The sequence below is a fragment of the Gorilla gorilla genome, chromosome 4, assembly GCF_029281585.2.
Source record: "Gorilla gorilla gorilla isolate KB3781 chromosome 4, NHGRI_mGorGor1-v2.1_pri, whole genome shotgun sequence".
NCBI lineage: Eukaryota > Metazoa > Chordata > Mammalia > Primates > Hominidae > Gorilla > Gorilla gorilla.
The window spans coordinates 35,144,222-35,171,956 of NC_073228.2; the positions used below are offsets into that span (position 1 = coordinate 35,144,222).

Sequence of the window (27,735 nt, forward strand, 5' to 3'; positions counted from 1 at the left end):
TGTCCCCAAAGCAAACTCCAACTAACTCCTTCCAAAACACCATCCTTCTCTTTGCCACCATCCCCCCTCTTTTGAACACTTCTTCTCTCCTGTCCACCCATATGTCCTGCAGTCAAGCCAGAGGAGGGAAAACAGAGCAAAAGAAAATATTAAAGGAAATAAGTTTAAATCAATAACTTTGAGAAAAATATTTAAGTTCCAATATTGTGTGTGTGTGTGAGTGTGCGCGCGCGCGACAGAGAGCGAGCGAGCGAGCGAGAGAGACAGAGAGAGGAGAGAGAAAGCCTTTGTTAAATTGGGTAACTCCAAATCCCAGGAAAGTAGAAATGGGAATTTTTATAAAAGCATGATATATCAGTAGAATGGAAAGAAATCACCAGGTTTAAATTTGAGTGTGTGACTACGGCCTCCAGTCTTCCGGGATTGTATGTCCGCATGTCCGAGTCCGGGAAGAGGAAAGAGGAAGGATTAAAAAAGGAAAGAAGAAGAAGAAAAAAAGCACTGTGGTTTAACAGTTCCTTTTTTTTTTTTTTAAAGGTTGGCCCACAATATAACCAGCGCTGCTAGCGGGGACGGTGGGGACACCTCTGGTCTCAGATGAGTGCTGGGAAGGAGGGGACTTGCTCCCAGCGCAAGTTTGTGCGGAAGCGCGGCTGGACCTGGGCTCTGAATCCGGGGGTCCGGGGTTCTGCACCCAGGCGTCAGCTTCCTCATCCGCAGAGTGGCCCCCAGAAGCCTCCGGGTGGTCGCGAGGATGCTCTAAATCCCGGGGGCTAAGGCCGAGCCCGGCGTCCTGCGCCCAGCCCGCGGGAGCTCTCGGGGATCGGAGCGCGGCCGACCTTCGCCAGCTCATGGGCGACTGGGACTGCGGTGCCCGCAGGCTCCCGGGAGTACCTCGCGAGGCCCGCCCAGTCCTCGCCGCCCGCCCCCCCGCACCCCACGTGACTTCCTGACGGCTTCAGGGACTGCTCCTCTCGAGCTGGGTTTCGTTTCCTCGGCGGCCTCGGAGCGCGGGTGCAGCAGTTGCGTCCCGACCCCTGGGAGCGCCATGGCAGAGCTGTGCCCCCTGGCCGAGGAGCTGTCATGCTCCATCTGCCTGGAGCCCTTCAAGGAGCCGGTCACCACTCCGTGCGGCCACAACTTCTGCGGGTCGTGCCTGAATGAGACGTGGGCAGTCCAGGGCGCGCCATACCTGTGCCCGCAGTGCCGCGCCGTCTACCAGGCGCGACCGCAGCTGCACAAGAACACGGTGCTGTGCAACGTGGTGGAGCAGTTCCTGCAGGCCGACCTGGCCCGGGAGCCACCCGCCGACGGCTGGACGCCGCCCGCCCGCGCCTCTGCACCCAGCCCGGATGCCCAGGTGGCCTGCGACCACTGCCTGAAGGAGGCCGCCGTGAAGACGTGCTTGGTGTGCATGGCCTCCTTCTGTCAGGAGCACCTGCAGCCGCACTTCGACAGCCCCGCCTTCCAGGACCACCCGCTGCAGCCGCCCGTTCGCGACCTGTTGCGCCGCAAATGTTCCCAGCACAATCGGCTGCGGGAATTTTTCTGCCCCGAGCACAGCGAGTGCATCTGCCACATCTGCCTGGTGGAGCATAAGGCCTGCTCTCCCGCGTCCCTGAGCCAGGCCAGCGCCGACCTGGAGGTAGGGAATGGCCTGCTGGGTGCAGAGGGCAGCCTGGCCTGCTGGGTGGTGCAGAGGGGCCACCGGGGGCCTCTCTGCCACACTCTGGACGCCCTGGGGAGATGGGCCTGAATTCGAGGCCGGGGCATCTCCAATGTCAGAGTAGAAAGGGGCTGGGAGATTATATAGTCCCTTCCCATCATCCATGAAGACAGGTTAGGTTGCTTGCCATAATCCTGTCATTGTCTGATGGTGTTTATTTTTATTTTTTTGAGACAGGGTCTCGTCCCTCTCACCCAAGCTGGAGTGCAGTGGCGGAATCACAGCTCACTGCTGCCTCGACTTCCCGGGCTTAAGGGATCCTCCTACCTCAGCCTCAAGAGTAGCTGGGACCACAGCCTCCCGAGTAGCTGGGACCACAGGCTCGCTAATTTTTTGTAGAGATGAGGTTTCGCCATGTTGCCCAGGCTGGTCTCGAATTCCTGAGCTCAAGCGATCTGCCCACCTCGACCTCCTAAAGTGCTAGGCTTAAAGGCGTGCACCACTGCGCCCCACCATCTGATGGTGTTTACTAGAGGGTTTTGAATGTCAACTATGAACGTTGGAGGTTACCTCTGTTCCCTCACGAAGTCCTGGTGGCACCCAGGAGGTGGATATGATTTAGTTTCATTTTACTGTTGAGGATACTGAGGTCCAGAGAAATGAACTTAGCCTGACCTAATGCAGTAAATAGCCACGCAGGCATTGTGACCCGGGTTGGTTCAATTTCGTAGTTTGCATTTCTCCCCATGGACCAGCCTCGTATCCAGGTCCGTAGAGTCCGGAGCACCAAACAGTCCAGGAAGCTTGAGGTCATGTAAGCAAAAGCCTTTGGTGGGCCGGAGAGTTCCTGTGATCAGGAAGGGTTGTTATTAGAGGCCTAAGAGGGAGGGTGGGCAGCGTCCCAGTAATCACTGGATCAGAGCCACAGGGAGAGCCAACACTCTTGCACCATAGTGTCCTCCGTCCTGGCCGTGTGACTTTGAGCATGGGGTTTGGCCCCTGGACCTGGGTCCTCACCAGTATAGTGAGGCTGTGGGACTAGGTGGATTCCTAAGGGCCTTTCAGGTCTGCGATGTTTTTAGGTGGTTTGGGGATCATACCTTCCCCTTGTGGACTCAAAGCAGAGGCTGAAATCAAACCACCTTTTGTTAACATCAGCCTAAGATCCAAAGCATGGCCTGATTTCATTTCATTCTCACAGCACCTTCAGGGAGAACAAGACCCATCTTCGTGTTGTCAGAGGAGACAGTAGCCTGAGCAAAGTCAGAGTTGGGGGTCTGCATCCAGCTTTGTGTAGCATATAAACTTGGCTTTTTTTTTCTTTTCTTTTAGAGACAGGGTCTTGCTATGTTGCCTAGGATGCTCTTGAACTTCCGGCCTCAAGGGATCCTCCCATCTCAGCCTCCTGAGTACACCTGGGACTACAGGTGTGCCACCGTGCCTGGCTCTAAACTTGGCTCTTTTTTTTCTTCTTTTAGAGACAGGATCTTACTCTGTCACCCAGGCTGGCGTACAGTGGGGTGATCATAGCTCACTGTAATCTCAAACTCCTGGGCTCAGGTGATCCACTTGCCTCAGCCTCCTGAGTAGGTAGTACTACAAATGTGAGCCACCACACCTGGCTAAGTTTTAAAAAATTCTTTTGTAAAGACGGGATCTCACTATGTTGCTCAGGCTGGTCTTGAACTCCTGGCCTCAATCCTTCTCCCATCTTAGCCTCCTGAGTAGCTGGAACTACAGGTGTGCTACCACGGGGCCTGGCTATAAAATCAGATTTTTTTTTTTTTGAGTTGGAGTCTTGCTCTGTCGCCAGGCTGGAGTGCAGTGGTGCGGTCTCGGCTCACTGCAACCTCCACCTCTCGAGTTCAAGCGATTCTCCTGCCTCAACCTCCCGAGCAGCTGGGACTACAGGCGTGCGCCACCGTGCCCAGCTAATTTTTGTATTTTTAGTAGAGACTGAGTTTCACCATATTGGCCAGGCTGGTCTCGAATTCCTGCCCTTGTGATCCACCCGCCTCGGCCTCCCAAAGTGCTGGGATTACAAGCGTGAGCCACCACGCCCGACCCATATATATATATTTTTTAATCTTTTCTTTTAGAGACAGGTTTTCACTCAGTCACCCAGGCTGGAGTACAGTAGCATGATCATAGCTCACTATAACCTTAAACCCTGGACTCAGGTGATCCTCCTGCCTCAGACTCCTGAGTAGCTAGGACTACAAGCACGCACCACCACACCCAGCTAATATTTTAAAACATTTTTTGTAGAGACGGGATCTCACTATGTTGTCCAGGCTGGTCTTGAACTCCCAACCTCAAGGGATCCTCCCACTTCAGCCTCCTGAAGTGCTGGGATTACAGGCGTGAGCCAGGAGCCTGGCCTAAACTCTGCTGTTTAATCCTAACAATAGGCCTTCCTCTGCCAACACCTACCCCCCTGTCCTGACTTGCTGAGTCCTATAACAGGTCTGCTTTTTGAGCCCTGCTACTGCTGCTCATCACTGTTGGCAGAGCCAGTCTCAGCTGGGCAATGCCCTTAGCCTCAGGGGCTGGGTTGCCTTGGCCACTGGTGTGGGCGGACTTGAGACTCTGGTGCCTCCCATGTGGAAGACCCAAGTCTCCAGTCTGTGAAGGGATCCTCAGGATTTCAAAAAGTCCTTTACCTTTGATTAGGGGATTATTGCTGCTACCAAAGTTTTTGGGTCACTTTCCTTTGGTCTGGAGTCGTGTGGGCACCATTCATGATGAGGGTACTGCCACATGTGTTTGATTAATGGTGTATCAAATCTTTCAAAATATAGGGCTCAGGGTGTAGTGCTATGAGCAGCTCTTGAAAGTGAAGCAGTCGGCAGCCTTAGGGTGTTCTGAGGTCTCTTCCTGCTCTGAGGCCAGCAAGGCCGGATGTATGTAGGCCTGGTCTTTGGCCCACACCTTATCTTGGCCACTGTTAGAGGCCAGATCAAAGGGCAGTGTCACAGAGGTCAAGTTTGAAACATCATGAGCAGCTTGGGCTTTTCGGATTGAGTTAGCGTGGCCTTGGTCCCTGCCTCCAACCCCTACATGTGACTGTCACTGGGTTGTTCAAATCCAGATTCAAGATCAGGTTCCGCCCAGAATATCTTGGGTGGAGTTGAAGAGTCTGGGAAGTGGAAGAGAGGGCCAGAGTATGTTGAGCCTGCTAGTTACGGGAAGGAAATGTTTTTTTTTTCTAGAAATCTCCAGCATGCTCAGTTTGGGCATGTGTCTATGATTTTAATATCGGGATCTTAGCTGTGCCAGTTACTAGTAGTGTAGCTGGGGCAAGTCACTTAATTGTTCCGTGCCTCAGTGTCCTTGTCTGTAAAGGCTGGGTAATTCCTACCTCATAGTGTTGTTCTTAGCTTTAAGTAAGTTAATACAGGTAAAGCACTAGAACAGTGCCTGGCATACAGTAAGTGCATAATAAATACTAGCTGCTGCTGTTACGGTGGTGGTGATTTTCCTTCCCATTTCTATGCCCCAGTATTTCATCTGAGCAGGGAGGTAGGAGACTCAGATATTGATTATGAAAATTAATTGAAATCAGATGAAGATATTAGCTTCCTTCATATACAGTTTGCCTTTGTTTCTGGAGGTGGCTAGGACTGAGCAGATTTGCAGCTGGGCTTCAGCCCCTGTGAGCTACTTCATCTTTTTTTTTTTTTTTTTTTTTTTTTGAGACAGGGTCTCACTTTGTCACCCAGGCTGGAGTGCAGTGATGCCATCTCGGCTCACTGCAGGCTCAACCTCCCGGATTCAAGGGATCCTCCTGCCTCAGCCCCCTAAGTAGCTGGGACTACAGGTGTGCACCACCACACCTGGCTAATTTTTGTATTTTTAGTAGAGACAGGGTTTTGCCATGTTGCTCAAGCTGGTCTCGAACTCCTGAGTGCAAATGATCCACCTGCCTGGGCCTCCTAAAGTGCTAGGATTACAGGCATGAGCCACTGCGCCTGGCTGGCTGATTCATCTTATTCCCAGCCCTTGGTGGTCCCAGTCTGCAGTGAGCCTTGGACTCTGATTTATGTCTCCCTGCCCTGTGAGGCTGACAAAGGCTCCCAGCCTTGTTCTGGGATTGGCAGATGCCTCTGGAGAGAACATCCTAGATATCAGGCTTATCTCTCTGGGCCCCCTTCCCCCTTCTCCTGGACCTTGACTTCTTAATCCTCTGCTTGATTGGCTCTCCAGCATCTTTTAGCAGATCTCCCCGCTGCCCCACTATTTGGACTGCTTTCCTGGCTGTTTGCAGTGGGAGGATTGGTCTGAGTGGCCCCACCTGCCATTACCGAAGCAGCTGTCCCAGCTCGTTCTGTTCCTGTGTGAGCTTAGCCACCTTTCTGTCCTCCTTGCTTGAGTTTCATTGGCTGTAAAATGGGTAATTAGAGAAAAACTCATAATAATATAAGCTGGCATTTAGTATGTTTTTCCTAAGATCCAGGCATTGGGCTGAGTACTTACATTGTTTCAATTAATCCTCCCAATAGCCCTGTGAGCTGGGGACAGTTGCATCTATTTTGTGTCCAAGAAAACTGAGGTGAAGGACACAGTTGCACAGCTGGGAGTTGGGACTGGAACCCTGGTCTGTACTGTCCTCTGAAAACGATGAAGGGAGGTAGTAAGTATTAGAATGCTTCAAAAAGCTCCAAGCAGGCAAGACTCGGGTGACAGGACTTGGGGTGGCAAGACTTGGGTGGAGTGGAAGAGGAAGGAATCTATCCTGTGGGATAGATCCAGGGATGGCTTCTGGTGGGGCTGGGCTGAAGAGGTGCATTCTCAACCTCATTTGTTTTCCCTGCAGGCCACCCTGAGGCACAAACTAACTGTCATGTACAGTCAGATCAACGGGGCGTCGAGAGCACTGGATGATGTGAGAAACAGGCAGCAGGATGTGCGGGTGAGTGGCAGGGCTCTCCAAGGCCAGCCCTGCCCTGTGGCTTCGCTCGGCTTCCACGCGGGACGGGCGTGGCTCTGACCATGACAAGGCTGGTGTTGGGTGCACTCACAGCGTCAGGATGAAACATCAACCTTGCAAAGCATGCAGACAGCTGTGTGTCTGAGAGAGATCCTTTGCAAACCCAAACCAAAAATTACCTATAAGCCCAACTGTGGGGGAAATCATTATAAATTAGGATTAAAAAGTAGTAATTGAGAAAAATGGTTATGATATAAAGGGGGAGAAAAAGAGGAAGCAAAAGTATATACCTCATAGGGTTGCATCTATTTACAAAAAGGAAGTATATTAGTTTCATAGGGCTACTGTGACAAATTGCCAGAAACTTGGTGGCTTACAACAACAGAAATGTATTCTGGCAGAGTTCTGGAGGCCAGAAGTCCAAAATCAAGATGTTGGCGTGGCCACACTCCCGAAGTCTCTAGGGGAGAACCATTCTTTGCTTCTTACAGTTTCTGGTGGCTCAGGCATTCCTTGGCTTTTGACTGCATCACTCTGATCTCTGCCTCTGTCTTCACATACCTGTCTCTTCTTCCCTTAGTGTCTTCCCTCTCCAATAAGAACCCTTGTCATTGGATTTAGGGAGCACCTAGGTAATCTACGATGTTCGAATCTCAAGATTTTTAATTGCATCTGCAAAGACCTCTTTCCTAAGTAAGATTACAGTCACAGGTTCTGGTATATGGACATGTCTTTTGGGGGCCCAGCATTCAACCCATCAGAGAGAGCATGGAAAGAAACTGAAAGGGAATATTATAGAAGGATCATAGTGGAAGTGTTGGAGTGGTAAATTAGGAATGGTTTTGTTCCCCCTGTTTTTCAGATTTTCAATACGTTTAAATTGCTTTTAAATGGAAAGATCAGATTTTTACCCTTTTTCAGAGCTGCAGCACCAGTTTTATTGCAGCAGTTATGGTTTCATTAGATGAGATCTAGGTTAGAATACCAGCTCTGTCACATACTAGTTTATGTCGCTTTGGTCATGTTGACAGATCTTTGAACCTTCGTTTCCCAATTTGCACAATGGAATCACAAGTTCTTTCTGAAGATGACTGTGAGACAAATGAAAGAATGCACTTGAAAGTACCTGTATTTGTTAGAGGGCAGGCTATACTGCTGTAACAAAGATACACTAGAATTCAGAGGCTTAAATATGATCGAAGTTTATTTTACCAACTGACAGTCCAAACCCACACATGAGTAACCCAGACTAAGGGTTCATGTGATCATTCAGGGATTAAGGGTTCTCCCTTCTTATTACCCTACTATTCCACAAGGTATTGTCCCAACCTCTTTGGTTGAAGCTGGGTTACCATTACATCTTTGTTCTAGCCTGTGACAAAGGGACAAAGAGGAGGTGGAGGACAACAAGCAATTTTCCTTTACACAAGTGACACAGTGTTGCACATATCACTCCTGGGCATGGGTCACTGGAAGGAGTTTTGTCACATCGCCTAGTCTAGCTGCAGGGGAGGCTGGGAAATGTAGTCTGAGTAGCCACACGCCCAGATGAAACTCCAGGGATGTTCTCTTACCAAAAGGAAAAAAGGGAAAATGAACACTGGGGGACACTTGTAGTCACATTAGAAGTTGCACAGTGAAAGATTGGCAAAGAAGCCTGGGCGCAATGGCTCACGCCTGTAATCCCAGCACTTTGGGAGGCCGAGGCGCATGGATCACCTGAGGTCAGGAGTTCAAGACCAGCCTGGCCAACATGACGAAACCCCATCTCTACTAAAAATACAAAAAATTAGCCGGGCGTGGTGGTGCATGCCTATAGTTCCAGCTACTCAGGAGGCTGAGGTAGGACAATTACTTGAACCCGGGAGGCAGAGGTTGCAGTGAGCCGAGGTCATGTCATTGCACTTCAGCCTGGGTGACAAGAGTGAAACTTCATCTCAAAAAAAAAAAATATTGGCGAAGAAATACTTGAATTCCTCTTTTCCAGTCTACTGTCCTTCTTGTGTGTTTTTCTCTTTGTTATGTTTGATTCTGAGCTATTGTCTTAGTCTGTTTTCTGCTGCTATAACGGAATACCACAGACTAGGTATTTGCAAAGAAGAGAAGTTTATTTGGCTCAAAGTTCTGGAGGCTGAGAGGTCCAAGAGCATGCTTCCGGCATCTGGTGAGGATCATCCATAGCGGAAGGATGGAAGGCAGGAGAGCGGGACAGGAAAAAGGAGGTCAAACCCCTGTGATAAGAATATGAATCCATTCATGAGGGCAGAGCCCTCGTGATCTAATCACCTCAGTGGCAATTAAATCTCAGCATGAGCTTTGGAGGAGACATTCAAACCATAGCAGCTATTGAGGCTACCCAAGATGTGAAACAAAATTGCAGCTACTAAAGCAGTGCTGTCCAGCAGAAATACAGTAGGAGTGCAGATGTCATTTTAAGTTAATTTGAATAGTACATGAGATTTATTGTATTTTATTTATCTATCTTTTTTAGGACAGGTCTCACTCTATCACCCAGGCTGGAGTGCAGTGGAACAATCAGCTCACTGCAGCTTTGAACTCCTGGGCTCAAGTAATCTTCCTGACTGAGCCTACTCCCCTTCACCACCCCCACTCTCCAGGAATACAGTCCATCTAATTTTTTTTTTTTTTTTTTTTTTTTGTAGAGAAACAGTCTCTCTATGTTGCCCAGGCTGGTCTTGAACTCCTGGCCTCAAGCGATCCTCCTGCCTCGGTCTCCCAAGGTGCTGGGATTATGAGCATGAATCACTGCACTTGACTGAGATTAATTTTAATATTATAGTTTATTTAATTTGGTATATCTTAAATATTATTCTTTCAACATATCATCAATTTAAAAGTTTTAAGATATTTTACATTCCTTTTTTTGGTGTGAAACCCTTGAAAGCCAGTATGTATTTTACACTCATGGCAAGTCTCAGTTTGGACTAACCACATTTCAAGTGCTCAGTAGCCACATGTAGCAAGTGGCTATGTTATTGGAAAGTACAATCCTAGAGCATGATATTCTCTAGAAATTTTCCAGAGCTGCATCCTGATTTTTTGTTTTGTTTTATTTTATTTTATTTTTTATTTTATTTTTTTTGAGATAGCGTCTCGCTGTGTCTCCCAGGCTGGAGTGCAGTGGCACGATCTCAGCTCACTGTAACCTCTGCCTCCTGGGTTCAAGCGATTCTCCTCCCTCAGCCTCCTGAGTAGCTGGGACTACAGGTGCGTGCTGCCACAACCAGCTAATTTTTGTATTTTTAGTGGAAATGGGGTTTCACCATGTTGGCCAGAATGGTCTTGATCTCTTGCTGACTTTTATTTTTAAAAATTGCCCATGAACCACCTTTAGCTTAAGAAATAAAATATCATCGATGCAGCCCCTCCCATCTGTTTCTCCCTTATTCTATCCCTCTTCCTCTCTTCCAGAAGTAACCACTCTCCTGAATTTATTTATTCATTCCCATGCGTTTCTTTATGCATTTAGCCATTCTGTTTGTTTCTAAGCTTTATTGAAAGAGCATCATATGGTGGATCTTCTTCTGCAAGTTGTTTTTCTCTCATGGAGATTTATCCAGGCATAGCTCCAGTTTATTAATTTTCATAACTGTTTAATATTCCATCCTATGAATAGCTCCCAGTCTTTGCATCAAGTCTTCTTCTGATGGATGTTCAGGTTGATTCCAGGTTTTTGCTACTTCAGACAATGCTGCCTGTGAACATTCTTATGCCTGTCTCAGGGGCAGGTGGCTGCAATTTTTTGTAGCACATATTCCTAGGACTGGAGTTGCCGAGTCATAGCCTATGAGCACCTCCAAATTTATTAGATATTGCCAAGTTGCTTCCCACAGTGGTTTGTTCTGCCACAAAGTACAGGTAAGAGTTCCTGGAACTCCACATCTCACCCACGCTTGGGGCTGCAGCCTTAGCATTTTTGCCCCTGTGACGGGCGTCCTCTTACCTTGGCCCTCTCAGATGACTGCAAACAGAAAGGTGGAGCAGCTACAACAAGAATACACGGAAATGAAGGCTCTCTTGGACGCCTCAGAGACCACCTGGACAAGGAAGATAAAGGAAGAGGAGAAGAGGGTCAACAGCAAGTTTGACACCATTTATCAGATTCTCCTCAAGAAGAAGAGTGAGATCCAGACCCTGAAGGAGGAGATTGAACAGAGCCTGACCAAGAGGGATGAGTTCGAGTTTCTGGAGGTAGGTCGCCACGAGGCATTGTCGAATGGTTTTTTTTTTTTTTTGCCTGATGTCATGCTGTTGATGATAGGGCCCTCAAGGAGCTGGAGACTGGAAGAGGTCACTGGAAGCATCCCTGAGACACATGCTGTATTAGTTTTCTGAGCTGGGCAACAACTTACCACAAATGTAGGGGCTTCAAAAAACACATATTTATTCTCTCAGAGTTTCTCTGGCTCAGGAATCTGGACATGGCTTTATGGGTGGCCTGCATAGGGTCTCACCAGGCTACAGTCTGCGAGGGATGGCCAGGCTGTTTCCTTTGGAGCTCAGGGTTGTCTTCCAAGCTCATGTGGTTGTTGGCAGAATTTAGTTCCTTATGGTTGTAGGACTGAGGCCCCCCGCAATTTCCTGCTGGTTGTCTCTCAGATTGATAGCTGACTTCTTCAAGGCCAGCATGAGAATTTCTCCTCTAGAAAGATGCAATCCCTCTTTTAAGGTCTTTTACCTGATTAAGTCAGGCCTACCCCAGATAACTGCCCTTTTGATGAACTCAAAATCAATTGATTTGAGATGCTAATTACACCAGCAATATTCCACCCCCTTTGCCACATGACATAACCTAATCACAGGAGTGATATCCTATTTCATTCACCGTCCTACCGATACTGAAGGGGAGGGCATAGTATAGGGTATGTACATCAGTCGGGGTCGGGGGCTTGAGGGCCATCTTAGAATGTTGCCTACCACTCACACTCCACCTCTTCCTCCCATCCTTCCTCCAGCAGCTCCTGGAAGTGTGTGTTAGTAGTCCCTTTTGCATTGCTATAAAGGAGTACCTAAGACTGAGTTATTTATTTATTTAATGTATTTATTTTGAGATGGAGTTTCACTCTTGTTGCTCAGGCTGGAGTGCAGTGGTGTGATCTTGCTCACTGAAACCTCTGCCCCCAGGTTCAAGCGATTCTCCTGCCTCAGCCTCCCGAGTAGCTGGGATTACAGGCGCACGCCACCATGCCCAGCTAATTTTGTATTTTTAGTAGAGATGGGATTTCACCATGTTGGCCAGGCTGGTCTCGAACTCCTGACCTCAGGTGATCCACCCACCTCGGCCTCCCAAAGTGCTGAGATTACAGGTGTGAGCCACTGCGCCCAACCAGACTGAGTAATTTATAAAGAAAAGAGGTTTATTTGGCTCACAGTTCTACAGGTTGTACAAGCATGGCACCAGCATCTGTTTGGCTTTTAGTGAGGCCTCTGGTGAGGAAGGAAGCTTTTACTCATGGCAGAAGGTGAAGCTGGGAGCAGGCATGTCACAGGGTTAGAGAGGGAGCAAGAGACAGAGGAGTAAGTGCCAGCCTCCGTTAAACAACCAGTTTGTGCAAGAACTCGCCTGTTACCATGGGGAGGGCACCAAGCGGTGCATGGGGAATCCACCCCCATGACACGAACACCTCCCACTCTGCGCCACCTCCAACATTGGGAATCACATTCCAACATGAGATTTGGAGGGGACAAACATCCAGACTGTATCAAAGTATCTGTCTAAAGCATGGGCCCCCTGCTGTTTCTGGCCTCATGTCCCTTAGCATGGCCTGCAGGGTCCTAGGTGACTGGGCCCTGCCTGTGCCAGCAGTCTCATCTCTTATCATCCATCCCTGGCTCATGCCCTATGCACTCACTGTTCCCCAGACACAGTGGGTGTGGGTGGGATGCCATGCTGGGCATTCTTGCCTAGTGAGTCGTATCCTTCCGGGGCCTTGGATCCCATTGCCATGCCGTATCGGTGTTCCCAAGCATGCCACACTGTTTCTACAGTAACATTGGGTGATGTTGTTTCAGACGTGCATTTTTTCATGGCTGTTTTGACTGTAAGCCCATCTCTTATTACCCCCATTCATCCTCCTGCCAATCTGACCAGCACATAGCAGAGTGCTTGGCATATAGTGGTGTGGCCCATTGATTGAGTGACCTGCAGCTATACCTGAAAGACCCAGATTCCTTGTTCAGATCAGGGGGTGGGGAGACAGTGCAGGAGTGAATGGGAACCTTGTCTCTGTGCACTGAGGCCTGATGCATGCCTAGTCTGGATGGCGTTAAGTTTCATCCCAAGTGTTCATTCCTGTCTGTTGGAGCAGCTTCCCCGAGCTCTCGAAGGATCTGAGTGCATATCTAGGCTTCTTGATACTGTATAACCCTATTTTTCTCAAAGTTTGGGACTTGCAGGAAGACCCTCCCTTCCCATAAGATATTCCCTGGCTGCAGTCCACATCCCTTGAGATGTCCCTGTCTGTTACCAGAATGTGTGATTAGAGCTGTTCCCCTAGGATTGGGGTGGTCCTGAGTTTCCTGTGCTTTTCCACCCTTAGCTGGAAAAGTGGAAAGAACATTGTCCTGGGGGATCGGAAGATCTCAGTCCCAGCTGTGTCTGTGCCCCTAGCTGGTGGAGTTCCTGCCATGTGTAGACCTCAGTTTCCCCATCTGTAAGATGAGTGACCTCTGGGGTCCCTTCCAGCTCCAGATTACTGTGTCTTCAAGTGTCATTTAAACTCCTGGTGACCTCTGGCCTGTAACTTGAGAAGGCCAATTGGACTTAGCACTCATGGGCATAGGGGAGAGCCTCCTGGGGTTGGTGAGGACTGAGCCCAGGTCCCTGTTTCACCAGAGCTGCCTGCACTAACCCCCTGGCATGTTCCAGAAAGCATCAAAACTGCGAGGAATCTCAACAAAGCCAGTCTACATCCCCGAGGTGGAACTGAACCACAAGCTGATAAAAGGCATCCGCCAGAGCACCATAGACCTCAAAAACGAGCTGAAGCAGTGCATCGGGCGGCTCCAGGAGCTCACCCCCAGTTCAGGTGACCTTAGCAGCCCCCTATGCTGCCCCCTGTGGAACCCTGCAACCCGATGGGTCCCCTCAATGTTTTGGGATGGGAGATTGGGGCGTGATCCCGAGCACTGGGGCCTGAGTTTCAGGGCTCCTGAAACATCCGCCCTCTGTCTGGAGGCCGGTGGCGAGTCTGCTTCATCCTGACATTTTAGGATCTTTCCTAAAGCATTTTTGGGGACTTGATGTTAATGCTTGGACTTTCTGGACAGATAGGCTCTTTTGGCCTGTGATCTTGAGGCCAACTTGGATGGGTTTTGAATAAGCTAGGGCTTGTTATTGTGTTTGGTGAGGGAATGGCTCGTTTGGGGGAGAAATCTAGAATTCCTCTTTGACACCCCCTTTTCATCACCCCATATCCAATCCATTGCCAAATTTCACTTCTTTCAATCTCCTGACTCAGTCTGCTGATCCTAGCACTGCTTGCCTGTTCTCCATTGCCATCACCTGTCGCCCCATGACTGTAGCAGCTTCCTAAACCCTCTGCATCTGCCACTGCAGCCAGAGAGGGATTTTCATGATGCAGAGCTCATGTCCTGGGACCTATTCTGCTTTGCCCTCTCACTAGGCTTCCCATTACTCCCTGATGCAGACCAAACCCTTGACCCTGGTCTAGATGCCAGGTCAAGCCCTGTTGGTCTCTCTCCAGCCCCAAGGTGCCCCCCACTCTCCTCTGGTGCATCTCTCTGCATTCAGTTCCTCAAATATGCAAAACTTCCTGCTACAGTGCCTTTGTGTTTGCTCTTCCCCACTCTCCAGAAGGCTTGAACTCCACTGTCTTCACTAATTAACTCCTCTCACCCTTCAAAGATCAGCAAAACATTACATTTATAGCCAGCCTCCCCTGCCACTGCTCCCACTCCTCAGACTGGGCCCAGGGTCCTTGTCATCCTCTTGGGACTCTTGCATGGATAGTATCGCATTCTTCCTCGGGATCCCTGTATATCTCCCTCATTAGGTTGTGATCTCTATGAGGTCAGGGGCTGTGGCTTATTTATTTATTTATTCAGGATCTTGCTCTGTCGCCCAGGCCGGAATGCAATGGCGTGATTATAGTTCACTGTAACCTCAAACTCTTGGGATTAAGCGATCCCTCTGCCTCAGCCTCCTGACTAGCTAGGACTATAGATACACACCATCATGCCCGGCTAATTAAAAAAAAATTTTTTTTTTTTTGAGACGGAGTCTCGCTCTGTCACCCAGGCTGGAGTGCAATGGCCCAATCTCTGCTCACTGCAACCTCTGCCACCCAGGTTCAAGCATTTCTCCTGCCTCAGCCTCCTGAGTAGCTGGGATTACAGGCATGTGCCACCACACCTGGCTAATTTTTGTATTTTTAATAGAGACATGGTTTCACTACTTTGGTCAGGCTAGTCTCGAACTCTCGACCTCAAGTAATCTGCCTGCCTCAGCCTCCCAAAATGCTGGGATTACAGGCGTGAGCCACCGGGCCCAGCCTAAAAAATTTTTTTTGTAGAGCCAGGGTCTCGCTAAGTTGTCCAGACTGATCTTGAACTCCTGGCTTCAAGCGATGCTCCTGCCTTGGCCTCCCAAATCATTGGGATTACAGGCTTGAGCCACTGTGCCTGGCCTGTCTGATTTTTCTTCAACGCTATTTCCCTAGTGCCTAGCACAGAGCCTGGCCCATAGTAAATCTCTGTTGTGTAGTCCAAGATTGGGCTTGAATCTCAGCTTGGCCTGCCGAGTGTCCTTGCAGAAGGGCTTCTGAAATCGGTGGCGGTGCAGCCCCATTGTGGAAGTGCTGCGTGGGGGCAAAGCTATAGGTGGCTGGTATGTGGGAGGAGGGGAGAGAAAGAATAGTGGGAAAGGAACAAGTGTTGACGCAGCCTCCGCTACATGACCTTGATCTCATTCAGGAGTCACATCAACCATGAGCAAGGTGAAGTCATCCCCATTGTGTGCTCGAAGAAACCAAAGCTCAGAGAAGTCTCAGAGGCCACAGAGCTGGGTGCTGGTGGAAAAAAGACTTGGCCCTCGCTACATTTTAAAAAGTCAGAGAAAAAAGGGAATACACCAAACTGGTTCTTAGATCACCTTGTTTGTAGCTCTTGTAAACGATGGGATGGGGAAGGTCGGAGGAAATGGCTGTCTGTGTAAACCCTCTGCCTGCCCACCGACCCATGGCAAAGCTGGCTGCTAGGGTCAGTGAGAGGAGCCGCACACACTGAGCCCTTCTTCTCTGACACAGGTGACCCTGGAGAGCATGACCCAGCGTCCACACACAAATCCACACGCCCTGTGAAGAAGGTCTCCAGTAAGTAGCCCCACCCCTGTCTCCATGGCAACAGCATGGCTGTGGCCTCCCCAGGCTCTGGCCAAGTCACTTCCGGCCCATCCCGAGTCACTGTGGGGCCTGGACCTCAGTGGGAAAGAAGTTGGCGGCAGTCCCCACCACGGGGGGCTGTAGGGCTGTGGCAGAAGCTCCCCTGTCCATCAGCATTGCACGTTTGGGCTGCCTGGAACAGCAAGATGCCTGAGGCTGGCTTGTTTTGAGAAATATTTACTATACCCAAGTCCTTGGGCAGAGTCTTGGGTGAGGAGACTGATGGCGGTCCGGGAAGGGTGGAGGCTAAACCTCCTTGGCATCTCAGCAGTGTTCAGTCTCTGGGTTGTAATGGGCTTCTGCTATTACCATGTTTTTCAACCTTTTTTTTTTTTTTGGTTTCTCACTGTTACCCTCCTCCTGCTCATCCCCAGAACCATTTGAGAACATTTTTTTCCTAATTACAACCCATGAAATTTTAATACCACCCATCTTCTGCATAACTGTTTATGTTTGTGCTTTTACACATAAAAAGAGTAATCTTTTTTACTCCCCCTCCCCCAAGGATCCATTTTTGCCCTCCTAGGGGTACTATCCCCCTCATTGGGCAGACACCTGCCATTGACATGGGGGTTGAGGAGAAGACTGGTCCTGTTCTGCAAATGTGGACAATAGTGATATCGAGGCCACGGGATGATTCTGAGTGATGAGGGGACACTGATTGTGAGAGCTCTTTATGAGCCATATACCACTGAGATGTCCATATACCCCTGAGATGTCCATATACCCCTGAGATGTCCATATACCGCTGAGATGTCCCTATACCGCTGAGATGTCCCTATACCGCTGAGATGTCCCTATACCGCTGAGATGTCCATATACCGCTGAGATGTCCATATACCGCTGACATGCCCATATACCGCTGACATGCCCATATACCGCTGAGATGTCCATATACCGCTGAGATGTCCATATACCGCTGAGATGTCCATATACCACTGAGATGTCCATATACCGCTGACGTGTCCATATACCGCTGACGTGTCCATATACCGCTGATGTGTCCATATACCGCTGACGTGTCCATATACCGCTGACGTGTTCATATATCGCTGAGATGTCCATATACTGCTGACATGCCCATATACTGCTGACATGTTCATATACCACTGACATGTCCATATACCACTGAAATGTTAGCTGTCATTGCTTCCCTGAAAAGTCGGTGTGAACCCAGGAGGGCTGGCTGCACACTGCTGGTGTTGGGGGGATGAGAGAGCCAGGGCTTGCTCTTTGTTGTTGTTGCTTGTGCTTAGTGTTCAGGTCACCTGTAGCAGGCAGAGTGTGGTATCGGTCCCCGAATGGAACAGAGTCAGGGCTGGGATGCCTGGTGCAGATGGAGGAGGGAGCCCTTAGCTGGGCCGGAAAACCTCGAAGGGTACTTTGTGTGAAAAGAGAAGAGAAAGAGGAAGTGGGAAAATACTGTTGACCTGTGTCCTTCCCCAGTCAGCTTCCTCTGAAAGCTCCTCCCTTAGTATGAATGAGGTGGGGATGCCGGCCAGCAGGCAGGTGTGTTCCCCAGTGAGGTGAGGTCCTCCTGTCACAGCAGAATGACACCCTGGAGAATAAAGTTTGGGAACGAATCAAGGCTCCTCTAGGCTGAAATGGGGAAATAGGGGAGGGGGTATGGACTAGTCCCAGTGCAGAGAGATGTCTAAGGGTAGGTGATGAGGGAGGTGCCTGTGCCCTAGACTGATGTCACAGCCTGGGCCTCCCAAGATGCTGGTCCACAGGGAGTGGGTGGGAAAGTGGCAGAAGGGGAGGAAATGGGAGAGTGAGCGACTGTGAGTGATGTGACTTCGAAGTAGGAGAAGCGGTAGCAAGGGGGCTTTGTGGTGTGACGGGGGTCTGGGGGAGGGAGAGGGTAATAGGAGAGAGCGGGGCTTATCTGTAATGTCAGGTGTCCTGCAGGTGGGCAGGGATATGATTTCAAAAACGCCCCTTTTTGTTCCAGTGTTGTGGAAGGTGGCAAAGAAGGAAGCTGGGATCTTCTAGCCCACTTGAGTGGACTTTGGACTCATCTGGAGGGCTTGTACACCACAGATTGCTGGGTCTCACCCCCAGCCTTTATGATTCAGTGGCTCTGGCTTGGGGCCCAAGAATTTGCATTTACTATTTTTTAAGAGACAGAGTCTCGCTCTTTTGCCTAGGCTGGAGTGCAGTGGTGCGAACAGAACTCATTGCAGCCTCGAACTCCTGGGCTCAAGTGATCCTCCTGCCTTAGCCTCTTGAGTAGTTAGGACTGTAGGCATGTGCCACCAAGCCAGGCTAATTAAAACAATTTTTTTTTTTTTTTGTAGAGACAGGATATTGATATGTTGTCCAGGCTGATCTTGAACTCCTGGCCTCAAGCAATCCTCCTACCTCAGCCTCCCAAATTGCTGTAAGCTACAGTGCCTGACCAATAATTTGCATTTCTTAGGGGTTCTCTGGTGATGTCACTGCAGCTGGCTTGGGCACCAGACTTTGAGAACGACTATTTTAGCCAAACTCAGTTCCTGTAGGTAGACACTCCAGATATTTTTAAAAGACTTGGCAAGCATTTTTTTTTTTTTTTTTTTTTTTTTTTGAGACAGGGTCTCATTTTGTTGCTGAGGCTGGAGTGCAGTGGCAAGAACACAGCTCACTGCAGCCTCATCCTCCTGGGCTCAAGCAATTCTTCTGCCTCAGCTCCCAAGTAGCTGGGACTACAGGTGTGTGCCACTAGGCCTGGCTAGTTTTTTCTTTTTTTTTTTTTTTTTTGTAATTTTGTAGAGATGGGGTTTCCCCATGTTGCCCATGCTAGTTTCTAACACTTGAGATCAAGTGATTCCTGCACCTCGGCCTCCCAAAGTGCTGGGATTCCAGGCATGAGCCACCGTGAGCCCAGCCCTTGGCAAGCATTTTTTTTTTTTTTTTTCTGATTCCCTCTTTGGTTTTTGTGTTTTTTCCTTTATGGAAATATAATTTACCTGCAGTAAATCTCTTTTTTCCCTGCAGTAAATCTTAAATGTGCAGTTAGATCTATTTTGACAAATGCATACATGTGTTACCATTGTTCAAATCAAGATAAAGAATTTCCCTTTCTCCAGAAAATTCCTTCATGCTCCTTATTAGTCAGTCCCCGCCCCCACGACCACTCATGCTGGTTTCTATCACTATAGATTCATTTTGCCTGCTGACTCCTTCTGTTTTTCAAATTAAAACATCCTTTTATTTGTCTGGGTCAAATTCATGCACATGAATATTATTATTTTGAAAATGTCATTGTGTTGTGCCTTAAAAGAAATTAATTCTGAAAACTTTCTTTTGCAGAAGAGGAAAAGAAATCCAAGAAACCTCGTAAGTTATGCATTTCTGCAACTGTTCGTTTCTTGAGACTGCCCGAGCACAGAACTAAATGCTGGTAGTGAGAGTCGACCTCTCTCATCAGGGTTCTGTGATGGGTTCTATATGATTCCATTCTGTAATGGCAGCAGGCCTGAGGCTGGAGGGGAGGACAAGCATAAGTGAGATGAATAAGGTGACTTTAGCCTTGTCTGTTGTCCCCTGTGTTGCCCTGCTGTTCAGCCGTGTGTTTGTAGAAGTGGCTCTTAATCAGTGTAGAAGGGAGTAGAGGCCATCCCGTTGCTCTGTATCATGTTTCCCTTTCCTTACCCCTAGCCCCTGTCCCTGCCTTACCCAGCAAGCTTCCCACATTTGGAGCCCCGGAACAGTTAGTGGATTTAAAACAAGCTGCCTTGGAGGGTAAGTTATCATGGGCAAGGAGCTTTGGGGTGTCCACTCTGAGTTTGTTCTGCAAATCACTCTCTGTTTCCTCTCCCAGCTGCAGCCAAAGCCACCAGCTCACATCCGAACTCAACATCTCTCAAGGCCAAGGTGCTGGAGACCTTCCTGGCCAAGTCCAGACCCGAGCTCCTGGAGTGTGAGTAGCTTCGGGGCTGGTGCGCGGTTCCGCTGGTTCTGTCTCTCCTGCGCCGCTCTGTGCAGCTTTCTGTGAGGCCAGCTGGCCGGCTAATCAGCCACTCCCCTTCACTTGTCCTCTACTTTGTTGCTCCCTTATTTTCTCCCAGTCATCAGTGCCTTTCTTTACTTTTCCTAACCAGCTCAGATTTCACAATCGGTCCTTTGACTCTCCCTCTTGCCGTCTAGCCTGGCCCAATTGAGCTCACCTTTCTCTGTGGGTCGGCGCCTGCATGTCCTCTGCAGAAAAGGCAGGGCGATTGCGGTCACCGGCCTTCACCGGGCGTCCAGTTGCCGGCACGCCTGCCCTGCATCTCCTGTCTTCTCCCCACCACTCTCCAGAGCCACCATTCCCAAGACTTCCCACTGGCCATAGCTCCATCCTTCTCCCTGTCCCGCCCACCTTCTGCTTCACGGAAAAGACAGACACTGTAGAAGGGGCTCCCCCTGCTCTGTTATTGCCATCGCATCTGCATCTACTGTGCCCCCTTCCTCGCCTCCTGGCCCCTTTCCCAAAACCCCCTGGCCCTGGGCTCTGGAGTCTGCTCCCCACACGCTCTCTGGAATCTTCTGCCCTCTCTTAGGCCTTTCCATTCCCATCTCTTCACCCTCAGCATCTCTACCTAGGCTTGCCTATCTGTAGCACGTTTACATCTCTCCAAATCACAAAAACAAACCCAGCAAAACTGTCTCAGCTGCAGCTCTGTTTCCTGCCTCCCTTTCACCCGAATGCTTGTTAAAAATACAAATTACTAGCTGGGTGCGGTGGCTCATGCCTGTAATCCCAGCACTTTGGGAGCCCAAGGCAGGTGGATCACCTGAGGTCAGGAGTTCAAGACCAGCCTGGCCAACATGGCAAAACCCCATCTCTACTAAAAATACAAAAAATTAGCCAGGCTTGGTGGCACATGCCTATAATCCCAGCTACTTGGGAGGCTGAGGCACAAGAATCACTTGAACTTGGGAGGTGGAGGTTGCAGTGAGCCGAGATTGTGCCACTGCACTCCAGTCGGGGCAACAGAGCGAGACTCTGTCTTAAAAAACAAACAAACAAACAAAAAACCCCAAAAAACAAATTCCTGGGCCCTGTTCTAGCCCTACAAGATCAGACTCAGGCAAGCACGGAAAGCTGTATGTTTAGCTCATTTCCTCCATGATCCTTTTGAGGACAGTTGGGGAAAAGCAGCTCTGCAGATTTTCTGCATTGGTGGCTCTCAACTGTGGCTGCGTGTTGGAATCCTGGGGAGCTTTTTAAAATCCCCGATGCCCAGGCTGTCCCCCAGACTGGCTCATTCAGAATCTTGGTGTTTGGCTGCCCAGGGTTGCAATGTGGGGCCGAGGTGGGAGCCTAAAGTCTAATCCTCGTGCCACTGCATTCTGACCTCTGTCCTGCCCTTGACCCAGGCAGCTCTGAGGTCATCAGTGTACTCCGTGTCACAAAATCCAAGGGACGCCTTTCAGCTTTTATTTAGCTTCACCTGTCAGTGGCATTCCTCCTCCTTCTGACACTCTCTCCCCTTGCCGCTTGAGCTGCTATAACCCCCTGGGTTTCCACCCACCCCTCCTTTGCAAGCTCGTCCAACCTGGAAGTGGGTGGAGTTCCGTTGTCAAGGCCAGGCCTAGGGCCCTCCCACTTTCTGTCTTCTTGTTTCCTCTGCACCCACGTGCAACACTCCAGGCAGCACCTGCCAGTGGTACCCACTTCCATGTGGAGGCCAAAGCCAATCACTGAAAAATATAGCCCTTCCTTTATCATAAGCAGCTGCAGCAGGCTTGGTGGGGATCTGTGGTCCCTTGCTTTTTCAGGGCTGGCCTTCTTGTAGCCCTCCGCTGTCCCTGCCCCCCAAGAGAGGCCCAGACCAGCCCTGGGCTGCAGCTAACTCTTGCCCAAGCTGCTAGCGGCGGTACTGAGCCACGTCTTTCAGGAGCTGCTGTGCACTCTGTGGCAGCCGCATAAACAGGGAAAGTAAAATTCTATCAACTTAGGGCCTTTTCCACCCCCAGCTTATTCATTTTGCCTGGGGGGAAACTCGGGCTCCAGTGAAAAGTGTCATGCCCTGAGCCACCTAGCAAGTGAGTAGGGACAAAAGAGACTAGGGTGAAAGCCCAAGTCTCTTGGTTCCCAAGTTCCCAAGCTAGGGTTTGTCCCTGTCTGCCTTGCTGCCCTGTAAGCTGTCTCCCATGGGTCCAGGATCGCTTATGAGGGCGGAGGCAGAGGAGATTGAGTATGGGGACAACACTAAGGGGAGCTTAATCCTCAGATGTCCTGGAACTGCTTGTAAATGGCAGGAAAGGTGGGGAGGGCATGCTAGTGTCAAACCAAGAATATAGTCAGGCCATGTCTGTGCTTACAGACCTCGCTTGGCTCCCTGCTGCCCACCAGTTAAAGTCTAGCCTCCTGAGCCCTTCCCTTTCTAGCCCCAACATGTTTCCCTTCTCCCGCTGCATCTGTGTTCCCAGCCACCCAGCTTCCCCGATCCCAGCACATGCCAACCCTCTTGGCACTCCGTGGCTTCACTCTCACTGTTCCCTCTGTCTGGAACAGCTTTTCTCTCTCTGTTCTCCTCTGTCTAGTTCTCATCTTCTGTTACTTGGCTCCAATTCCAGCCTGCCAGTGAAATGTTCCCCAACTGTAGCATCAGTTGCCTTGTCTCTGTGTCCCTACAGTGTGTGCCTACCCTTTTGGCAGAGTGTGAGTCTCATGGTGTTGTTACTGATGGACTTGCCTTGCTTGTTGGAGTGTGAACTCCATGAGGCCAGGCACCTTGTCTCTCTGGTTCATGGTTGTGCATCTTGTGCCAGAATCTGGTGTCAGTCAGGTGCCTGGTAAATGGTTTTGGATGGATGAATGGACAGACATATGGATGACTGATAGATGATAGATGGCTGGCTGGCTGGACAGAATGGATGGATGAATGGATGGATAGATGAGCTGATGAATAACGGATGGGTGGATAGATGGGTGGATGGATAAATGGACAGATGGATAGATGAGTGGATAGATTAATGAATGAATGAATGGATAAATGGAAAGGCAGAAGGATGGATAAATAAGTGGATAGATGGATGAATGGAAGAATGGATAGATAGGTAGATAGATGGGTATATGGATACATGGGTAGATGGATAGATGGATGGATGGATACATGGATGGATTGATGGATACATGGATAGACAGGTAGATGGATGAATAGACAGACAGATGGATAGATGAGTGGATGGATGGACCAATGGGTAGATGAGTGCATGGATGGATAAAACTAGTGAATAAATAGTACCACTTTGGCAAAGGTCTAAAAGAGCACTTTGGGCCCCTTGTAATTAATTCCTTGGGGTGATGTTTTCTCAGATTACATTAAAGTCATCCTGGACTACAACACCGCCCACAACAAAGTGGCTCTGTCAGAGTGCTATACAGTAGCTTCTGTGGCTGAGATGCCTCAGAACTACCGGCCGCATCCCCAGAGGTTCACATACTGCTCTCAGGTGCTGGGCCTGCACTGCTACAAGAAGGGGATCCACTACTGGGAGGTGGAGCTGCAGAAGAACAACTTCTGTGGGGTAGGCATCTGCTACGGAAGCATGAACCGACAGGGCCCAGAGAGCAGGCTCGGCCGCAACAGCGCCTCCTGGTGCGTGGAGTGGTTCAACACCAAGATCTCCGCCTGGCACAATAACGTGGAGAAAACCCTGCCCTCCACCAAGGCCACGCGGGTGGGCGTGCTTCTCAACTGCGACCACGGCTTTGTCATCTTCTTCGCTGTTGCCGACAAGGTCCACCTGATGTATAAGTTCAGGGTGGACTTTACTGAGGCTTTGTACCCAGCTTTCTGGGTATTTTCTGCTGGTGCCACACTCTCCATCTGCTCCCCCAAGTAGGCAGGCTGTAGACACTTGGGCTGACTGCCTGCAGAAGTCCCAAGACCCTAGTGAAAATACAGCAGGCAGAACTCTCCTTGGATAATTCCCCAAGAGGTCCCAAGGATTGGGAGCATGGGAGGGGAGCTGGCGGGAGGGTGGGAGGTGGGATTTAGCCAGGAAAGGGGTGAGAGTGATTGTGTTGTGGGCGAGGAGGCGTTTCCACCCCCTGGTGCCTATCAGGGCAGGGTGACCTACTCCCCATTGTTCTGGAAATCTCCAGGCTGCTGGGCAGCTGGGCAGAGCTCTGGGAAGTGAAGTCATGAGTGCCCGATTCCTCTTAAAGAAAATCCATAGCTACTGTAGGTTCTGTCTTGGGCCACTTGGATCTGAAGGCCGCCCCTTTGCTCTCTGGGGTAGCCTTCAGATCTTGGTGTTTTGATTACTTACTATAGATGTTTTTAAAATTCCAAAGTCATTGAATTTCAATGTTACATAAACTCCATTACCCGCATGTTGGGGCTTGATCTCCTGGTTATTATCTGTGCTTGAGGAAACACCCACAGGAGTCTCTACCCAGAACAGTTTCCTAAAGAGGCATGCCCTCTTCCTCCACTGGAAAATAGTGCATTCCCTTCCTACCCTGCACACCCATCGCCCCCACATTGATGGTTTTCAAACAGGAAACTTTTCAGCTAAGCCTTCAAACCATGATTGGAATCAGCCTGTGTTGGATTTGTGATTCAGGGTCACGGTGACCCTGATCCAGTTTGAGTGGAAATCCTTCCTAAGTATCATAAGAAGCATCTTGGCAGAGATGCTTTGGTGGCAGCCATGAGCTTTGCTGGAGGCCTTGCTTCCCATAGCCTTGGCTGCGGGGCAAGGAACTCTGCCAGGCGAGGGGGATGCTGCCCTGGGTCAACAGAAGCCTGGTGGGTTTGCTCGTGTTAGAGTGTCCTGCCTTCTTACTGACAACTCTCCTCGGTGATAGCCTCTCTTCCCTGGATTGTGACATATGGAATGACAGTGCAGGTACCACTGAGGCTAGCACAGTCAAGCCGCCAGCTAAGCTGGATCCCTGAAGCCTGCTATCATGCAGACAGGCTATGCGGCTGCCTCAGGGACCACACTAGGCCACTTGCTGGGGTGTCAACCTACCACCAAAAGGGTCTTTTAGCAAACCTCATGGGGAACAGGAACATTCCTGTTCATCCCTGGCCGCAGGCTGCAGACCCAGCACTGGCCCTTGCGTGAGTCAGAGCCTGGGGCTGGCCCTAGCCCCTTCTACTGACTTCCTCATTTAAGCCAATTATATAAGCTCACATTGATCAGGGAGGGAGGGAAAGAGCTAAAGAGGGTCACACAAGTGGCTATTTTCCCTGCAGTGTTTCTGTGCGGTGAAAATAACCCAGTCCACTAAGGGGCGGGAGTGAATGGATGGCTGGATTTTCCCCAAGCTCCTTATAGCCTAATGTTGTCAGGATGTGAGTATGAGGAATTTAGCCTCTTACAGTGAAATGAGTCCAACTCTGGGCTTTGCTTAGAGGAGAGCTCCCATCAGGCTTCCTATAATATGAAAAGAAGTCACCATTGGGGAAGTAGAGACCCCAGACCTTTTCATATGGATATTTGAGAATGTAATGCATCTCAGGCCTCGTGCTGGAACTCTAGGGCACTCTAGGCAGGCTCAGAACACTTGATATTCCTGACAGCTACACACCTGACATGCAGGTACATACCTGATCGGTGTCATCTCCTAACAAGGATTTTCAGTTCCTCGGGAGAGCAATAATCTTTGTAGGAAAGACATCCCTGCAATAGGTGATATGTGGTCCTTAGAAGTTTTCTTCCTTTACTACTTGGAAGAAAAGTTCTTTGGTGATTCTTCTCTGCTTTTGAAGATGATCAAAAGCATCTTCATTGATTTTCTGAAACGAAAGCCTTGTCTGAAACCAATTAATACTTGGGAAACAGCTGGGCTTGGAGGAGTAGAATGCCAGAGATAAATCCATGGCTCCTGCTCTGGCTCTCTTCTGCAGAAATGAGGGCAACAGTGAGGCCACTTCCCTGGCAAATGTGCAGCTCAGGATAGGGAAGCATGAGACCCTCTGTTTAAAAGAGAGTCAAGTAGGTAACCAAAGCCAAGCTCTGTGCAAGGTGCTTTGGAGTTGTAAATTGAGGAGTGCATCCTTGCTGTCTTGAACCATTCTGTTTGCAGTGGTGAGACCTTACATAACCTAGCCTTGCAGGGCCGCCACACAACCCTGGAGTCCTAGAGTTGGAGGAACCTTTGTATCCATCTGACTTCTCATTTTGCAGAATATGATGAGAAAGTAGAGGATCGCTCTGTTCACCACTCTTGCTATTCCATTAGGGGGGAGATGCCTGCTAGCATGTGTGAGGGGAACACTCTGATACACTGGGAAGTATCAGAAATTCCCAGAAACACAAACATAAAATAACTCTCCTAGACCCAGGTACTGGGGACTGTCTCAGTCAGTGTGGCATGATAAATAAAAGGTTAGGATCAAGTCTTTGTATTTTTCAAGATGTGGTAGCTGATTATTCCTGTTTTAAGTACTCTGAAATCAATCTGCGATCAATAATACTAATATGTTATCTTTTACCATATTCTGCCTCTCACTATTGATTTTAATTAGTTAGGAGTATTTGAACTGTTATTTCTTGAGCTTAATATTTTTTTAGAGTTAACTCTTTAAGGAGATAATCATGGCTGTAGACAAGGCCAGGGCTGGCTGACGTGCCTTAGAAGGTTTGAATGCAATAAAGCGGTATTTGGCGTTCTCCTGCATTGTAGTGCGGGTACAAAATGCTATTTGTTCGTCACACTGTTGTCAGCAGATGAGCCGCCCACTACAGACGGCTACTGCCCAGGGACCTGCCCAGGCCCCACCCAAGGGCTCCCAAGGGTTGAGATTTCTGCAGACCTATAGCCAGCACACTTAGTCCTGCCCTAGATAGAGTTCCTCTTCGGGAAGCTTTTGATAAGGAATTCTCAGACCGATAGGATGTCTGTCTGGGCTTTGCTGCGGGACAGTCTAACTGTGGGGGCTAGGGGAAAGCGGGAGAGTATCGATCAAAGAGTAAGCTACACACGGATAATCAGTTACTAGGGATGGAGGTGTGAGGGTTCATTATATTATTCATTTTACTGTTGTATGTGTTTGAAAATGTCTATAATAAAAAGCTTTAAAAAAAAAGAAACAAAAATAGTTCAGGCCAGCAATAGGCCCTCCATGTTCAGTGGATTTTATCCTTGTTTTGACTGGGGTAGGAGTTCCAGGAGGTGTGGATTGGAGGTTGTCTAAAGAATTGAACTGGCCTTTGTCCCTGCTTCCTGGGAGGGAGACTTTCAGTCCTTGACATTTCCAGGGTAATAGGAGTGTCTTTGTTATTCATGAGGCCATGGGATCACACCTGAGCTTATGCTAAAAGGTGGGATGACTCAGATCTGGGGCTGTTCACCAGACAGACTGACCATGTGATTAGAGGGTTGAGGCTTTGAGTCAGCTTGACCTATGGGGCGGGGGACTGGAGGCTGAGTTTAATCATCTGGCCAGTGCTTTAATCAGTACCTCATGAAACCCTAATAAAAACTCTGGACACAAAAGCTCAGCATAGCTTCCTGGGTGGTGAAGCTGTGGCTATGCCGGCAGGGCAGTGTGCCCTAATTCCACGAAGAGGGGGCATGGGAGCACTGTGCTCGAGACCCTTCCAGACCTTTCCCTGTGTCTTCCTTGGCTTGTGGAGCTGATTTGTATCCTTTATAATAAAACTAATCATAAGTATAGTCCTGAGTTCTGTGATTTTTAGTGAATCATTGAACCTGAGGAAGATCATGGTACCCTCCTGGGATTGTAGCCAGTTGGTCACAAGCGCCGGTGGCCTTGTGACCC

At 49.4% G+C, this 27,735-nt stretch overlaps 1 protein-coding gene across 1 annotated transcript; it reads left to right on the forward strand.

The window, feature by feature from the left end:
* The first annotated feature begins 244 nt into the window (after positions 1 to 244).
* Positions 245 to 27,629, forward strand: TRIM25 (tripartite motif containing 25). The gene is made up of 9 exons (XM_004041305.5): positions 245 to 1,645; positions 6,483 to 6,578; positions 10,575 to 10,808; positions 13,486 to 13,645; positions 15,884 to 15,949; positions 19,313 to 19,339; positions 19,661 to 19,744; positions 19,824 to 19,922; positions 23,310 to 27,629. Exons 1-9 carry the CDS (start codon positions 1,049 to 1,051, stop codon positions 23,837 to 23,839), a joined length of 1,893 nt encoding a protein of 630 aa, XP_004041353.3. The 5' UTR covers positions 245 to 1,048; the 3' UTR covers positions 23,840 to 27,629.
* Positions 27,630 to 27,735: the final 106 nt, after the last annotated feature.

Excerpts from the sequence above, each read along its gene's own strand:
- TRIM25 (XM_004041305.5), top strand. The coding sequence starts at position 1,049 with ATGGCAGAGCTGTGCCCCCTGGCCGAGGAGCTGTCATGCTCCATCTGC. Across the intron at positions 6,579-10,574 it reads ACAGGCAGCAGGATGTGCGG|ATGACTGCAAACAGAAAGGT; the intron begins GTGAGTGGCAGG and ends TGGCCCTCTCAG. Across the intron at positions 19,340-19,660 it reads AAAGAAATCCAAGAAACCTC|CCCCTGTCCCTGCCTTACCC; the intron begins GTAAGTTATGCA and ends CCTTACCCCTAG.